The sequence below is a fragment of the Carya illinoinensis genome, chromosome 10 (assembly GCF_018687715.1).
Source record: "Carya illinoinensis cultivar Pawnee chromosome 10, C.illinoinensisPawnee_v1, whole genome shotgun sequence".
NCBI classification, from domain to species: domain Eukaryota; kingdom Viridiplantae; phylum Streptophyta; class Magnoliopsida; order Fagales; family Juglandaceae; genus Carya; species Carya illinoinensis.
Window position 1 is genome coordinate 37,259,844 of NC_056761.1, and position 16,108 is coordinate 37,275,951.

Here is a 16,108-nt window from a genome sequence, read left to right on the forward strand (position 1 = left end):
TATTCCGTATTTTTTAATAATAAAATAAAGTTTAATAATAAAAATAAAAAATTTATTTATATTTATAGTTATTTATTTTTTTTAAAAACATACGCAACAGATTACAATTTTATTTTATATCTATAAATATCATTTGCAACCGGTTTTATCGGTAAAACTACTTTCCTCAGTTGTGGTTGACGCCCCTGGCGACAAACTCTGAACAGAGGTGTACTGGCTAATTCGGTTGCTCTTGTTGAAAATTTCATACCTCTCGGTCGTTTACCCTCTTTCCTCTCCCAGTGTTTTCCTGGCTTCTTGATACTGCCTTCACTTTGAGTTTTGATTATCCGTCTCGATCTGATTCGGTTTCTCTTCAAAGATTCGCCGCTCCCTTTCTTCAAAGGTAAAGTTGTTTTTTTAAATCTTTCTCCTTGGCTTTTGTTCCTCTTTATAATATGTTTGGTCGCTGAGAAAATTTTGAAAAACGAGGAGCGAGTTAAAATTTGCTGTCGTCTGTGAGTTACTTCAAAAAATTAACTGGTACTGAAAACAAAAAGCACTCTTTTTTTTGTGAATAAACATGAGAAGATCATTAAAGAAAAGCACAACGTGATTTTTGCGGCTTAGGAAAGAATCATACTCGGCCAAAAAGAAAGCATCAGTATTTTTGGTTGAATATCTATAACTCAGACTCTATTTGTGCATATAGTTCTTCCTCATCTTTTTGTATAATTTTAACGATTGAGACTTTCTCTGTAGTTGTGCTTTTATTTTGGTGCGGGATATATTATTCGAAATTAGAGAAATCTCTAATCATATAACGGTGTTTGTGAGCTGGTTCTCTCCTGCGCGCGTGCGTCTGTTTTGGATTACTATTTATCAGTGTTATGCAGTAACTTCTCATACCAAGTTGCTTGAGTTTTTCCCTTTTGGAGTTTTATTACCACATTCGAAGTTGGTGATGTATTTACATAGAAAAAAAGAATTAAGGATTTAAGTTTTATTTATAAAGGAAGTGTAAGTTTAAACCAAATTGCTTATTTTGATTAGTTAGGTAAATACTTTATTAAGGATGGACGAGGATGTAACCCCCGGTCCCCAGTACAAAGGAAGAGCAACCAAGTTGATTATGATAGCAAAAAGTTAAAAACTATATGAGCTCCTTTTTCTTTTCTTTTTTTCTCTTTAAAAATCTCGATTTTTTTTTATTGGCACCGGGTGTCCGGGTGCTATTGAATAAATTGTGTCACTCACACTTGTGGACATGTTTCAATTTGCGTTATGAGGTTAATGTCTGTGACTAGGTGTGGTACATTGACTATTATGGTCATAACACTGGCCTGGCTGCTTCAGCCAAGGATTTACTTCTTTTCTCAACATTGGTCAGCAGACTTTATTACTTCTGAAAATGGTATCACAGTTAACGATGTCTTGACTTGCTTTATTATGATGCAATTACTACAGGAAATTGTAAAGATGAAGAGTTCCAAGGGTAAGGGGGCTGCCAAGTACTCAAAGGAATCTTTGAAGCCCGTGGATGACAGGTTAGTTCTTCCGTTTTGCTTAAATTCTTCCTTTTTTTAAAAAGTTTTTTACGTATATGATATACTCTAAAGTATTATTTCTTTAGATGATCTGTTTAGAGTATTTGTTTCACTGCCAATCTGCAATGTATATCATATTTTCATTATCTGATTTCACATGCTTGATGTACAGTGATTACAGGAATATCGTAGTGATGTATCATGTATATTCAATTTTTCAGAAAGGTTGGGAAGCGAAAAGCTGCTACGAAGGTTGACAAGAGTAGCAGTCAAAAGAAGCAAAGAAATGCCAAGAAAGACCCCAATAAACCAAAACGGCCTCCTAGTGCTTTCTTTGTCTTTCTGTTCGTATCCTTCTCTGTTGTTTTCTCTAGTACATTTTAGTTGGGTTTTTCGGAGAAGGGACTGACTTTCAAAATCAATCTGATAAATCTCATGTTAACGTAATAGTGAGGAGTTCAGGAAGGAATTCAAGAAAGAGCACCCTGATGTTAAAGCTGTGTCAGCTGTAAGTTATATAAAGAATTGCTTGGTTTCTGTCTGATAATGCATACCATCACCCCCCACTCCCACCAAAAAAAAAAAAAAAAAAAAAAAAGAACATGAAAAATAGGCCAACTGATTCATTTGTTGTATGATTTAATTGAAGGTCGGAAAAGCTGGAGGACAGCGGTGGAAATCCTTGTCTGACGCAGTAAGAACTCATGTCTTAATTGCATATGATACTGATATTGGGGGGTTATCCAGCCTCTGAAGTTTTCTTTGACTTAAAAATTGAACTTTCTGAAATGCTTATGCAAAATGTAAGGTTTTGTGAAACCATTTGTTTTCTACCTGACACTGAAATTTTCCAAAGTCATTGTGAATTGGCTGAATCACCATCACTTGACATATTCCTAGATGATCCATGGTTGTTTTTGACCCCTCAAACCCTTGACGGAGGTGGGTTTTGTAGTGAGTTTGAGAATAGGAGATGTATTTGAATGGATCTTGTTTTAGTCAAGGTCATTCCGCTATTGGCACATTGTCTTCTGATGAAGGAGCCTTCTTAAGATAAAAACATTTGGTAATAGAGAGAGAGTTCTTTTGTTGAACAACGTTCTGTGGCGTTCATTTTGGATTCGATTATATTCAAAGGAGCACCTGTTTTCCACTTGAGCTTTATTTCTTTTTTTGTAAGGAAAAAGCTCCCTTTGAGGCCAAGGCTGCAAAAAGGAAATCTGACTATGAGAAGCTTATGAAGGTTTACGACAAGAAACAGGTGGATATGTGATATCTCTTTCTTGTTTCCTATTGTTGGTACTTTGTACTTTGGAAGTTTTATTTGGTTGTGCTTTTCAACTTTATAAAAAAATGTTTTTGTTCATAGGAGAGCACAGCAGATGAAGAGAATGAAGGGAAGGATGAAGAGGATGAAGCTAGTGCAGAGGTAGTCCTGCTTCTGCAATTTATTTTTTGTTTTGTTATCTGGCATGCTTTTTGGGTTTATTTATTCACAGTTTTACTCATTTGAAAGCATTGTCATCGTTTTCTTTAACCCATTACGGTGGGTTAAATATTTCTTAGAACATAAGTTGGCTTCCTCTTTAAGTGCCTTAGGTTTGAATTGGCTTTCTATATGATTCTTAATACTCAAATTGCTCATCTGAGTCCTGCGTTTCAAATTACTTTTCTAAGTATTCAGGGCTATACATATTTCCTGATTGTGAAGTGGAACTACACTTAGCATGGGGAACAGAAAAACGTGGCCCAAAAAGAAAATTGGGACTATTATGGGAACGTAGCTTTAACTAATTACGGAGCTAATGTAGAAAACTAAGCAAACGCTTGAATTACTTGAATTAAGTCAGACCTGGTGCCGTGCTTTAACTAGGAGAGCACATTATGCAATACATCTTTGCTTCTTTTATTTATCAATTGAAATTTTTGGTAATGGGGGTTGCACAAATGTTTTTAAAAAATTCTCAATAATTTTGGTGTGTCCATTAGTTTTCGGAAAAAACTTGGATTGAACTGGTTTTCCCATCTACTTGTTCTTTGTTTTGATGCAATCGTCGGCATATTAGTCCATAGGTCAAGATGTAAACTTTCTGTGTCTTGTATCGTTCATGCTGATTCTGGCATTGTTGCTCTACAAGTTCTGGTGTCAGTGCTTATAATTGCTGTGTTCTTTTTTTCTCTGCAGGAGGAGGAAGAGGAGGAAGATGACGAAGACGAGGACTGAAATTGGATGCATATTGACTTGGTCTTAATGGTTGATCCAGTGTGAAAGGATTGTGGATTTTGTGTTCATACTACTAGTTCAGTTATTTCTCTCTGAAATAGAAGTCACTTGTTTGTGGTCTACTTGTCTATCCAGCTGTAGCTTTTCAATCTTTCATTAGTTAAATTATGAGTGGTTTATATGTGATGGCTAAAAATTAGTCTCGTCTTAAATAAAAAGAAATGTTGTTTGTCTTTATGTTCTCCTCCTCGATTACACCTGTTATGTGAACCATTTAAGGTTCTGCTTGGCTACCGAGAATTCTCATATGAGAATTTTGAATTTTGAATTTTAAGATTAAATATTAAAATATTATATTTTAATATTATTATTATATTGGAATTTAAAAAAGTTAAAAAAAAGTTAAATTATTTATTATATTTTGTATAGGGATTTGAGAAAGTTATAATGATGAGATGAGAATTTTATGTTTAAGATGAAAATTTTTTATAGCCAAACACAACCGTACTTTGAAGCGGTTGACCCTTTTAAGCCACATAAAATGTATCACGTGCGAGTGTGATTGAGAATGATAAGATTTAGGATTAGAGAAATATTATTAATTGAAAATTTGCCGTATTCACTACGAACCATAGATCTCATAAGAACTAGATCTAGCCATTGTTTTTCATTTGAACGTGTCGACTTTTAATTAGTAATGCTACTTTTCATCGGGGGGTGGGCTGACTATTTAGACCTCATTTGTTAAATGTTGTTAAAATATAATATTTTTTAATATTATTTTTATTTTGATATGTGAAAAAATTAAATTATTTATTAATTATTATATTTTATATGAGAGTTTAAAAAAATTATAATGATTATATGAGATGAGATATTTAGTGAATCAAAACTGAATGTTTCTTAACATTTTTGCTTTTGAATATGAAAGGGTAGGGCTATGCCCCCTCATAGCATCCTTAGAGCATCCCATCAGCATCCTCATACCCATACTTTTCCTATAATTTGGGAAAAATTATAGGATTTTCTCTAATTTGGCTCCTCCATCCCATTCCCTAAAATGGGGTTTGGGTTTCCGGTTTGTACAGTAAATCCCCATATTTGTGCGTCGACTGTACATCTCCAAATTTGATTTTCTCTCTCTTGTCTCGCGGTTCTTGCTCTGGACAGTTGGGTGCTGTTGCGATTTCACCTCCTCCCTCACCATCCGAGCAGTCTTCGAGCAATTGTAAGTGATTTTCTTCCCTTTCGGTTTCCTCCATGGCCGGATTCTCACATTCTCTCTTGCATACCTTGAGTTTCGGCATCTGAAAATTGTTGGGCTTTGTTTCAATCGGGATCCTCCATGGTTGGCCACCGAGCTTCTGCATTATCATTTCTGAGGAATTCACTCGGTTCCCTCCATGGTTGCATGTATTTGGAGATTGATTATTGCGAAAAATATAGATTAAATTGCCATGTATTACAGTCTGAAAACCCTATCTATTCTTGCTCAAAATCGTTGATTTCCCCGATTGAGTTTGGATTTGGGTTACTCTGAAATTGTTGCTTCGATTTGGCTTGCTCTGATTTTGTTGTTTCGGTTATGGTTGCTCTGAATTTGTAAGTTTTGATTACCATTGCTATGAGATTACATATGGGGATGGGGATCTGTTGAAGGACCGAAATGGTTGTTGGACTTTGGGGCTGAAATTTTTTCTGCAATAGCTAGGAATTTTCTGCTCAAAAACATCGCAATACGTATGAATTTTTTGGCTAAAAATGTTTCTGTAGTTGTATATTTCAGCTTTGGGTTTGGCAAGTTGATAAATCTTCAACTTGTATTGGCATTATACTGAGTTTTGTGGTGGAACTGCATTGAGATTTTCTGTGATGAATGATATGACTTGATGCCATGCAATATTAGCTCCTTTTTTAGTATTTGATATCTCATTTAGGTGTACCAAGTAGGGTGAGATTGTTAATTTAGTATCTATCTATTGGGGGCTGGATATCTAAACCTTATTCTTGCACATATGTACTTACACATTGCCATCTCTTTTCTTTCATGACTACTCAGTCCATATGTTTTGGTTGATTGTACTATTCTATATATACTTGTAATGGGTTGGTCTGTGCAGACCCATTGTAGTTGTGACAATATGGAGCTTTATCATTTTGAACTTAGTTGTAATGGATTGTTGAAATGAGACTTGGTTGTTGATTGTTGGTGTTAAAGCTATTAGTTTTGAATGCCATTTTAATGGGTTGGTCTGTGCAGACCCATTGTAGTTGTGACAATATGGAGCTTTATCATTTTGAACTTAGTTGTAATGGATGGTTGAAATGAGACTTGGTTGTTGATTATTGGTTTTAAAGCTGTTGGTTTTGAATGCCATTTTTATGGGTTGGTCTGTGCAGACCCATTGTAGTCTATTTTGCCATTTTAATGTTGAACTCTCTCTTGTCCGAATTGTCACATTTCTCCTTCAAAATAGATTGCAACTTTACTTGTACTAAATATGATAGAATATTTATTGTGCTAAACTATTAGAATCTGAGTTATTTGTCTCCCCTTTCATGCAATCTTCGTTTTCTCTATTATGTCATAACTTGGACTATTTAATTGGATGCATGGTTTACTCTTGTAGTTAGTTTAAGCATGTGATATGCTGGATGCACATGCAGTGATATTCATGGATTAATATCAACATACTATATTCGGATTCAACATTCTCTTTGTGGAAATGAAAACCATATTTTATTGCGGGGTCCACTAGCATCTAGCTAATATTCTCTTTTTATTGCCAATCTAATGAATATGTAGGAAATTTTTTATCGTGGGGTCCTTGCTTAATATCAAATATACCTAAGAGCTAACTGTTATATTATATTATACATTATTAAAATTGTTATTTTTTCACAAAAGTTCATGCAAGTGTTAATTAGGCTGTTATTAACATCATATTGGGTCCATTGCAGTGTCTCGGATCTGTGGGGGAAGGGGGAGTATTATTAGGCAATGATGATGGTGTTTAGTTGTTGTTGTTTCACAAGTGTTAATGGGGTCCCATCAATATGGCGGGGTAATCCCCACCCAGATGGACATATTGCAGTTTGTGGTACTTTCCACAAAAGGCAATCGGGGTTTGGGTGGGGTTTTGCAGCCATTTGATGTTTGGCAACTTTGTTACGCATGCTGTCAATATTTACACCATTCTGAGCCACATTTATAAATATATATCCACATATTATTTAGACCGGATGGGGATGCTCTTATGTGATGATGTTATGATTTGCATGTTGTTTGGTTGTTGTTTTCTTGTTATGTTGTAATACAATTGGCTTGTGGAAACTAATCGAACTCGGCTGTGATGATGTTTTGGACTTGGCACGCATTCCGAAAATTTGTTTCATTCCCTCAATGGCTAGGTAACCCGGACGACCATCAAGTAGTGGCAACCAGATGTTCCAGCCATGAGTGGGTGGCCAAATTTCCATTATGTCACCAACCCAACTCTGAGCCAATGACCCCGACCCCGACCCCAAACTTGTTGGTTCTAACATTTAAACATTTTTTTAGAGATAGATTCACAAGACCATGGACATATGTACTTCACCAACCTCCTTAGTCAAGATCCTCAACTCGACCCCACTTCTGGTGGGCAAAGTGGATCCTCCCCTATGACTCTTGGTGGCTCTCCACCCCTACCCCCTAATGAGCCTATCGGCGTTAGGAAATCAGTTAGGGGTGCAAACTTCACCCCTGAAGAAGACAAGTTACTTGTCTCTGCATGACTAAATTGTAGCCTTGATGCCGTCCAAGGAACGGATCAAAAACACTCCCAACTTTGGGAAAAAATCTTTGATTACTTTCAGCAATATAAGGAAACCACAAATGAGCGGACAATAAAGTCTCTAATACATCGGTGGTCAGTTATTCAAAAGGCCACAAATAAATTTTGTGCGAAACTAGCTCAAATTGAAGGGTTGAATCAAAGTGGCATGACCGACCAAGACAAGGTAGAATTTTGTTACTCTTAGTATTTTACGTTCGCATTATTTTTTGTTAAAGTTGGTTTAACATGAATTTTATTTGTTTACATGTAAGTTTGACAAGGCGAAGATTATGTACCAATCGTTAGAAAAATGCACATTTCAGTTCGAGCATTGTTGGCACCTGTTAAAGGACCAATCTAAGTGGATTTGGCGCGCCACAAAGGAGGATCCAAAGCGAAAGAAGACGATGTCCCCATCCCCGACCCCAACCTTGACTCGATGTTCTGCGGCTACAGAGGATTCAGTTTTTGATCTCGAGACAGAGAATGTGATAGAGAATGAGGTTATCGAATTGGACCGGCCAATGGGAAGGAAAGCTGAAAAAGGAAAACGAAAGGCCCAAGGCAGGCAAGCAGAGAAAAATTTCCAACTTAGAAAGATGAAGTATACTATGTTAGAGGAGTCACGCGCTCAGGAGAAAGAGTTTTATTGCCTGAAAGCCGAGAAGAAGGAGTATGACAAGGAGAAAGAGGAAAAAAAATTACGTCTTGAAGATGAAAGATTGAGGTTGGAGGCAGAGAAGATTAAAATTGAAGCTGCAAAAGAGTAAAGTAAAATCCGTCAAGAGGACGAAAGGCTGAGAAAGTGGAGCTTGCGAAGAAGGAATCAGATCAGCGCATTATGATGATGGATGTGAGTGTCATGCCAGAAATGCAGCGGCTATATTTCGAGCAACTCCAGAGGGAAATCATCATGAGACGTAGTCATGCCCAAGGACCGGATTGATTTTATATTTATGTATTTGATATTTATTTAGTTTCGGACAATGATATATGTGTAAAAAGTAAAATTGCAATTTTTGTTTTTTTTTATTATTGTATAAATTGATATTTTTGTGCAAGTAAATTGGATAAGACAAATTCAGACATCTTGATAAATTACCTCGAATAATCCCCATATTATACTCAAAGAAATACGACAACAAACTTGATTACAATTAATATAATCACTAATAATATTAAGGAATTACAAATGTAAAGCAGATTAATTCAAACATAGTTTAAAATAACATTGGTGGAAATAATAGAATATAACGCGACCGCGACTAATGTTGGGAATATAATAATCAATGGTGTTCAATTAGATTTTCTTGAAGCTGATTATGCGCCGAGCTGTCTCTAATTTGATGATGACGCTGGATGAAGTCCGTAAGCTCAGATGTATGATTACGCGACAATTCCGGGAGATCATCATCAAGTTGATCATACTCAATGTTCAGACTCTCACTATCATCACGCTCGTCTTCAATGATCATATTATGCAGAATAACACATGCTTTCATTATATCAGTTAGATCCTTCACTTTGAACATTTGGGAAGGTCCACGAATGATAGCAAATCGTTGTTGAAGAACCCCGAATGCACGCTCGACATCTTTTCTTGCAGATTCTTGTGTTTTCACAAAAGTTTTCTTCTTATTCCCTCTTGGTGACGGAATCGTCTTCACAAAAGTTCGCTACTTGGGATAAATACCGTCAGCAAGGTAATACCCCATAGTGTAGTCATTGCCATTGATTGTGTAATTGACTGGAGGAGCACGCCCTTGGACAAGCTCCGTGAAAATAAAAGATCTCTCTAGAACATTAATGTCGTTATGTGAACCGGGCATACCAAAAAATGCATGCCATATCCAGAGATCATATGAAGCAACTGCTTCTAAAATAATAGTGGGTTCACGGATGTGGCCAGAGTACATACCTTTCCAGGCTGCGGGACAATTTTTCCACTTCCAATGCATGCAGTCAATGCTGCCCAGCATTCCTGGGAATCCTCATTGTTCAGCTACAGCAAGCAATTGGGTAATATCGTTGGCATTTGGAGACCGTAGATATTCATCTGAAAAAACACTTACTATTGTCTCAGAGAATTTTTTCAGGCTCTCCATTGCGGTGCTTTCACCAATACGTATGTATTCATCCATAAAATCTCCAGTCACCCCATATGCCATCATTCTAAGTGCTGCAGTTATCTTTTGCATAGAAGATAAACCGAGTCTTCCGGCAGAATCTCTTCTCTGGACGAAGTACGGCTCGTAAGACTCTACCTCATTTAGAATACGAAGAAATAAGGGACGGCTCATCCGAAATCTCCTTCGAAATAGATTCGAGGGATATACTGGATTTTCTGCAAAATAATCGCGAAATAGCCGCTTGTGCCCCTCAATATGATCACGCCGAATAAACTTACGACATTGGCGATTGTTACGATGCCTGTCCATCGGCCTCCTCATTAAGAACAACATCGCTATCATCTTCATAGGATACGTATGTCAATGATTTGCGAAAGAAAGTACGAGCCATTTGATGAAAGAAGTGGGAGATCAGGGGAGACTATTGAAATTCGGTTCTATAGATCAAAATAAAGAAGAGTTTGTGAGAGTGAATGTTAGCAATATGCGTATTTATGGAGGAAAAAGTTACTGTTACACATAGGACGAAAAATGTTACCGTTTGAGAGAAGACAAAAAATGTTACCGTTTAAGAAAAGACGAAAAATGTTACTGTTGGAGAAAAGACAAAAAATGTTACCGTTAAAAAAATGAGTTTAAATTTTATATTCAATATGTGAGAGGAAATTTTAAAAGAACGAATAAAGAATACTAAATAATAAAATATGACCATCACGTTAGAAAATTCACTAATTAAATAAAAAATTACTATTTTTATAATACTAATTCCGGTTAAAAAAATACTATATTTGATAGTCAAAACCGTAAAAAAATTTAATAGAAATTGATATTTAAAAAAAAAAGATAATAAGACAAAAGAGTTAGTAGTTAAGATTGTAAATGGAAGAGAGAGAAAAAAGTAATAAAAAAAAGAATAGAGAAATATTATTTAATAGAATAGAGATAGGGATGGGGAATGGGATGTGTGAGGTTTTTAGAAGATGAATAAAATTTAAGAAAAAATTTGAAAAAATATGATTTTAAGTTAAATTATAGAGATGGGGATGAGGATACAGATGTGAGTGCTCTTAATGGTTTATCCATATTTAAAAGTTATTTCATTTTTTACCTATTGAAGAAAAAAATTAGCTATATTGAATTATCTATATCTAAAGTTTTTAGCTTTGACGTTTAGTAAATGGAAAGTAAAAAGCAAATTTGGTAGTTACTGTATATCAAGTAAATCTATATTTTATTATTATTTTTTAACTCTGTCTCTCATCTTTTCAGGTCTTATTTTTTTTTATTGTATTCCCGAGCCAATACTTTCATCTTTTTTTTTCTCTCTCTCATCTCATATTCTATTTTATTGTATACCAAGAAAATTTGATGTGAATTATTTATTACTATATAATTATTTATTAATATATTAATAATTAAATTAATAATTATTTATTATTATATAATAAATAAATAGATAATTTAATGTAGAGGTTTGATATAAATAGTGAAAGTTAAATTCATCTTATATTATTTTATTATTATATAATAAAAAAATAACTATTTCAATGTGAAAATTTATGTAAACGGAATAAGTAAAATCTAAATTCATCTTATATTCATCAAAATTATCCTTTATGTATAAATAATCTAATAACAATGCTCCCCCTCACTTTGCCCACCCTATATGCCCCTAGTGTAAATTGTATTTTTTTTTTTTAACTTTTTATTTTAAATATTTTTTAAACATGTTTAAATATTTTAAAAATATATACCAATATACTAATTATCATTTCTTTAATCAGTAAATAATTTTTTTTAAAAAAATTTAAATATATGAATGGTCAAAATAAAAAAGAAAAATGAGGGGCATAATAGCATTATTCTATCTGAAAATCCAGTTCGGCCAGAGGTCAGAGATTCTTAAGGAAAGTTTCACAGCAATCTGTTTTATTAGTGGGCTTTAAGAAAGAGAATGAAAGAGGGGTATTTACGAGATGAAGATTACCGTAATTGCCTGCTCGTGGCATCTTACATTTGACCGGATCTCAATCCGGTCCTACATTGTCTGTCACACCGACACACGCATGGAGGAAAGAACATTTGGGAGTTAAATTCCATTGTACATATGACATAATAAAATGAATAAAATCAAATGATTTATGTACTTGCTTTAGAGGTGTACTGAAAACAAGTTTCGGCTTCAATTGTGTCTTGCGGGAGACAAGAATTATGTACAATAGACAAAGGTGTTTTCATATACAAGAAGTTTCCCAGCCCTTGCCCGTATAATCAATCAATCAACTGTGATGAGGGTCAGAAGGCATCTGGAACAACAAGAGGAAACTTCTCGATGTAAAGAAAAAGTCTCTTCAAGTTCTCCCTGGAGATAGTGAACAAGTCAACAATTTCATTGCCACTGATGTATATCCAAAGATCATCTGTGTCGAGTCTGTTGAGACTATCCCGGCAAAACGGGCACGACTCGGATCGTGCTCGCCTATCGCAGTCATGAAACAACAATACAACATGATCAGCTCAAGAAGAATTTGTTAAAGAAATTTGGTTGTGATTGCTATTGTATCGATCTGACATAATGCAAAAATCAGTCTTTTGATAAATTCATCATAGCTTATGCTAATATTCGTCATCTGAAATGCCTATCCTAGTTGCTGATGATCAGACTTACCTGTTCCTCGAGCTGACATCATAATGTTTCTCAGGGGAAGAAGCATTTAACGGATTCTAAAAATGCGAACCATGATTTCTGGGAGGTCTCTTCGAAGGGACAACAATCCTCCCCCCCCATAAACACAAATGGAATAGGTTCAATCATCAAACTGGACAAAATATGGTGCATCTGATAAAAAGTTTGATATACAGCAACTAATAGAGCCCACCAAAGTGTACATGATGAAGTAGATTCTGCAACAGAAAGCCCTTGAACGATGATGCAAAACCACATGGTAAATCCACGGAGGCAAGTTGCAATTGAAAAATGAGTGAGATGGTGAATTTGGTAGTAGACACTTAGTTAATGACTCGCAAAAGGGGCACAGAATCTGAATTCAGAAGCTACAACTTGCTTATGAGCACTGTTTTCCCATACAGGAGTGCTACTAAAATGAATAATTGACAGAGTGGAGCACTGAACTAGAATCGGACTGAGGCATCAAGGAGATAATGCAGTCAGTAGATTATGGTAAGAGCATTACTAAAGAAGCGGGTTGGGCTTTGGGGAGTTGGAATTAGTAGAGTTTTGCTTCCATATGCTTACGGTCTTGAATTCTTTCTGTGGATATACTTGTCAGTGAGTACATGATGATATGCTCACTTTCTCGACAACATGTCTCAAACGTTGGGGTGCAATAACAAAATTGCATCCAGTACTTCTCAAATAATTTGTTTTAAGTTTGTTTCCCATTCTCCTGTTAAGAAAACTGAATGAAATGTCTGGTTTTTTTTTTTTTTTTTTGTTCCCATCTCATAGATAAGTAGAAGATCTTTCATTGTTGTCATAGGGTAACAGAGTGCAGACGATTGAAAAACATAAATGATAATAAAACCCAGTAAATTGTGACAAATAGCATACCAAACTCGGTAGCACTTCATACACATTGAATGGTTGCAAATAGGCAGCACGACCTTGCTGTTCATCTCCATGCAAATACTGCATTCTTCTTCTCTCTCTAAATCAATTTCAGAGAGCTTTCCTTTGTCCGTTTCATCTTTTCTCTTGTATTTGGTGGCACAGATTTCTCTCTGTTTCCTCTCTTCCACATCAGTGATTCCCCTTTGAAGTTGCAATAGAGAGGGAAATATTACCCCTGTTACAAGCGCCAAAGTGGTGCTAAAAAACGGAGAAGAAAAGGATTCCTAGACAGTAGGAACTTCTAGTTGGAGAAAATATGCGGTGATCTTATGCACTGAATTAAACAAACAAAATGTATTTTAAAGAATTTTTTTTTTTGATAAATAAATGTATTTTAAAGAACTCGACAGAAATAAATTCAATTCATTTTGAACCTAATTACCATAGAAATCTTTTAGACTGGCTTTCCTTTCATGAATATACATGGTGGTCTTCCCATCTTCATATGCCTGTGACAAACCCAATACTATCACACCCTTCACAAAATAAAGGAACCATCTTCTATGCTACTTATCAATTAGATTTCAGATAGAAATCAAAGAAATAGGCTGAAAATAAAAATACCAATTAAAAGAACTGAATAGATTTAAAATGCAATTTACTTTGTATATGAGAATTCTAAGCAAACCCAAGGCACCCGCAAGGTGACAATCAGTCCACTGAACAAGAAAGAGTAAAAAATGAGCAGCTGGACAGTAGGATAATCTCATCTGAAGACAGGCACCATCGTATTCCCTCGGATATTCAGAAGCTCTGGATCAAAATATTTAGAATATTCAGAATGCATGTATTAATGGATAAATTATAATTATCATCTGCTCGGGAAAGGAAGATCGCTGGATTAAGGACTATATCAGAAGAAATAGATTTATAACATGTAACAAAAGCAATGCAAGAGCTCAAAAATATTAGAAACCGTGAGCAAATGGAGCTAAACAGTTACAAAACTTCCCAAAAACAAAGGGAAAGAAAAAATCCTCTCTCTTAGGGGTGACTCCTCAGGTTTTTGCGTTGCCGTCAAGGACCCATCATCCCAATTCCCGATCAAACATATTTCAAATAAAATCAACCGTGGTTGTGGATATGTCACAGTTTTTCACAGTTAAACACCACAAAACTACAATACAAGATCACTGTAATATCATTGGCAAGAGTCATCTTCGAAATTCAATTAAAAGTAAGACTCAATTCCAAGCTTAAGCCCCCGAAGTCCATAACTGTGACCCAACATAATCACTTGGAGCCCAGAATACAGAATTATTAACAGTACTTGCAAATTGCAATGAACCACAATTATCTCCAATTTGGTCATTAAAACATTGCACATACAACCGTCAAAATTCTCAATTCCAAAATCCATTCGTATATGGATTCTTATCAAACACAACACTTAAAAAAACTACTTTATTTCAACTAAGCAGCTAAAACCATGAAAAGAGAGAAACGCAAAAAACAGAGGAAATGAATTAGAATAAAAAAAAAATAATTGACTCAAAATCAAATATAGAATCCCAAAAATTAATTTCATAAACCAAAACCACCAACAACAAAAAAAATGTCAAATTGAGGGGAGAAGAAATTTACAGGGTATTGGCAAACTGAATATCAGCTTCGAGGGCCTTAAGGGAATCCTTGAAAGACTTACGCATTTTTCTCTGATTAACTCATCCACCAACAGCTCACGCAATAACCCTAACCCACCTCACCACCCATTCACTCCCACCTCTAAGGCTGAAAAGCACCAATTCCAAAAAAGCCAAAATAAACCCAACTCTATCTACCAAATTATTCACAATCATAAACCAACGCCAAAGAGCCTCCCTTTTTTGGTTTCGTCCTGACGACAGTATTTCGGGCTTAACTGCCTAGCATCTGTGCCAGAAATTCATGCACTTTGGAGAAGTTTCTGGGACGAGAGAGAGAGAGAGAGAGAGAGAGAGAGAGCGTGAGGTAGGGGGTGGGGCTGACTTGGCTTTCGCTTGGAGCACACGTAATAGCACATCTCTTACATATATATACATCTCAACTGTTTATTAATGGGAGGTTGCCAATGGCTTCCTTAAATGACCAAATAGCTGCTATAAAACTACTCAATTCCAGACATTATCCATTTTAAGGGTAGTAATATGTTAAACGATCTGTTAATTTAATACGAATATGATACGATAATAATAAATTAGAATTTAATTTTAACGAGTTCGGATCAAAACAGATTGACCCGTAATCCGTTAAGACATAATTGCTTAACAAGTTGATAACAGGTCAACCTGTTATGACACATTATAACACATTATGACATGTTAAGAAAATTAAAGTTACAATTATATTCTTATATCTAAAAATAAAATTGTTAGAATTTCAATTTTAATATTTTTATTGTTTAGATTATAATTTTGGACTTATATTTAGTTTTATAATTTTTATAAATATTATGATTTTAAAATTTATATAAAATTATGCTAAATTTAATAAAGTCAAACTGGTTAATTTTATATATATTCAACCTATTTATATAAACATTTGAAAATGTCATATTATATATTGTTAACGTATTTCGTAATATTCACTAATGGTCAAAACTGATTGATACGACACAATCCGTTACATTAATAAATCGTATTAAGATTTGAGATATTGATATAATAAATTTAACAATTCGAAATAAGATTAAGTTTTATAATATAATATATATTTTAATACGTCACGAACACAATTCGTCGATACGCTTTCACACCCCGATTCCATCCCAAGTCACAAGTCCCGGAGTCGTGTGCCGGTCT

At 35.0% G+C, this 16,108-nt stretch overlaps 3 protein-coding genes across 8 annotated transcripts; 2 read left to right on the forward strand and 1 right to left on the reverse strand.

Annotated features, from left to right (window-relative positions):
- Positions 1-161: 161 nt before the first annotated feature.
- Positions 162-3,987, forward strand: LOC122280130 (high mobility group B protein 1-like). 4 transcript variants are annotated; one of them, XM_043091114.1, is made up of 8 exons: positions 162-385; positions 1,447-1,526; positions 1,699-1,870; positions 1,977-2,034; positions 2,176-2,220; positions 2,707-2,787; positions 2,896-2,955; positions 3,709-3,987. In XM_043091114.1, exons 3-8 carry the CDS (start codon positions 1,728-1,730, stop codon positions 3,748-3,750), a joined length of 429 nt encoding a protein of 142 aa, XP_042947048.1. In that variant the 5' UTR covers positions 162-385; positions 1,447-1,526; positions 1,699-1,727; the 3' UTR covers positions 3,751-3,987. The 4 variants fall into 4 exon arrangements, with proteins under 4 accessions (XP_042947048.1, XP_042947044.1, XP_042947045.1 ...); XM_043091110.1 differs by having other exon boundaries at positions 169-385; positions 1,748-1,870; XM_043091111.1 differs by having other exon boundaries at positions 170-385; positions 1,748-1,870; positions 3,712-3,987.
- Positions 3,988-4,705: 718 nt separating this feature from the next.
- LOC122278957 lies at positions 4,706-8,590 on the forward strand. The gene is made up of 2 exons (XM_043089182.1): positions 4,706-7,752; positions 7,841-8,590. Exons 1-2 carry the CDS (start codon positions 7,735-7,737, stop codon positions 8,336-8,338), a joined length of 516 nt encoding a protein of 171 aa, XP_042945116.1. The 5' UTR covers positions 4,706-7,734; the 3' UTR covers positions 8,339-8,590.
- A 3,228-nt stretch (positions 8,591-11,818) lies between these two features.
- LOC122279410 (E3 ubiquitin-protein ligase AIRP2) lies at positions 11,819-15,344 on the reverse strand. Of its 3 annotated transcripts, none has more exons than XM_043090059.1 (5): positions 14,913-15,336; positions 13,931-14,081; positions 13,711-13,777; positions 13,269-13,503; positions 11,819-12,176 (listed from the first exon to the last, which is right to left on the reverse strand). In XM_043090059.1, exons 1-5 carry the CDS (start codon positions 14,975-14,977, stop codon positions 11,993-11,995), a joined length of 702 nt encoding a protein of 233 aa, XP_042945993.1. In that variant the 5' UTR covers positions 14,978-15,336; the 3' UTR covers positions 11,819-11,992. The 3 variants fall into 3 exon arrangements, 2 of the variants coding, with proteins under 2 accessions (XP_042945993.1, XP_042945992.1); XR_006229603.1 differs by having other exon boundaries at positions 12,039-12,176; positions 12,366-13,503; positions 14,913-15,344; XM_043090058.1 differs by having other exon boundaries at positions 12,032-13,503; positions 14,913-15,344.
- Positions 15,345-16,108: the final 764 nt, after the last annotated feature.

What these genes read in the sequence shown, in the direction of transcription:
- LOC122279410 (XM_043090058.1), bottom strand. Translation starts at nt 14,977, where the DNA reads ATGCGTAAGTCTTTCAAGGATTCCCTTAAGGCCCTCGAAGCTGATATT. An exon ending in ATTCAGTTTGCCAATACCCT is followed by an intron (nt 14,082 to 14,912) that starts GTAAATTTCTTC and finishes ATTTTGATCCAG; the next exon opens with AGCTTCTGAATATCCGAGGG. An exon ending in CAGTCTAAAAGATTTCTATG is followed by an intron (nt 13,504 to 13,710) that starts GTAATTAGGTTC and finishes CGCTTGTAACAG; the next exon opens with GGGTAATATTTCCCTCTCTA.
- LOC122280130 (XM_043091110.1), top strand. Translation starts at nt 1,459, where the DNA reads ATGAAGAGTTCCAAGGGTAAGGGGGCTGCCAAGTACTCAAAGGAATCT. An exon ending in TTGAAGCCCGTGGATGACAG is followed by an intron (nt 1,527 to 1,747) that starts GTTAGTTCTTCC and finishes TCAATTTTTCAG; the next exon opens with AAAGGTTGGGAAGCGAAAAG. An exon ending in AGGATGAAGCTAGTGCAGAG is followed by an intron (nt 2,956 to 3,708) that starts GTAGTCCTGCTT and finishes TTTTTTTCTCTG; the next exon opens with CAGGAGGAGGAAGAGGAGGA.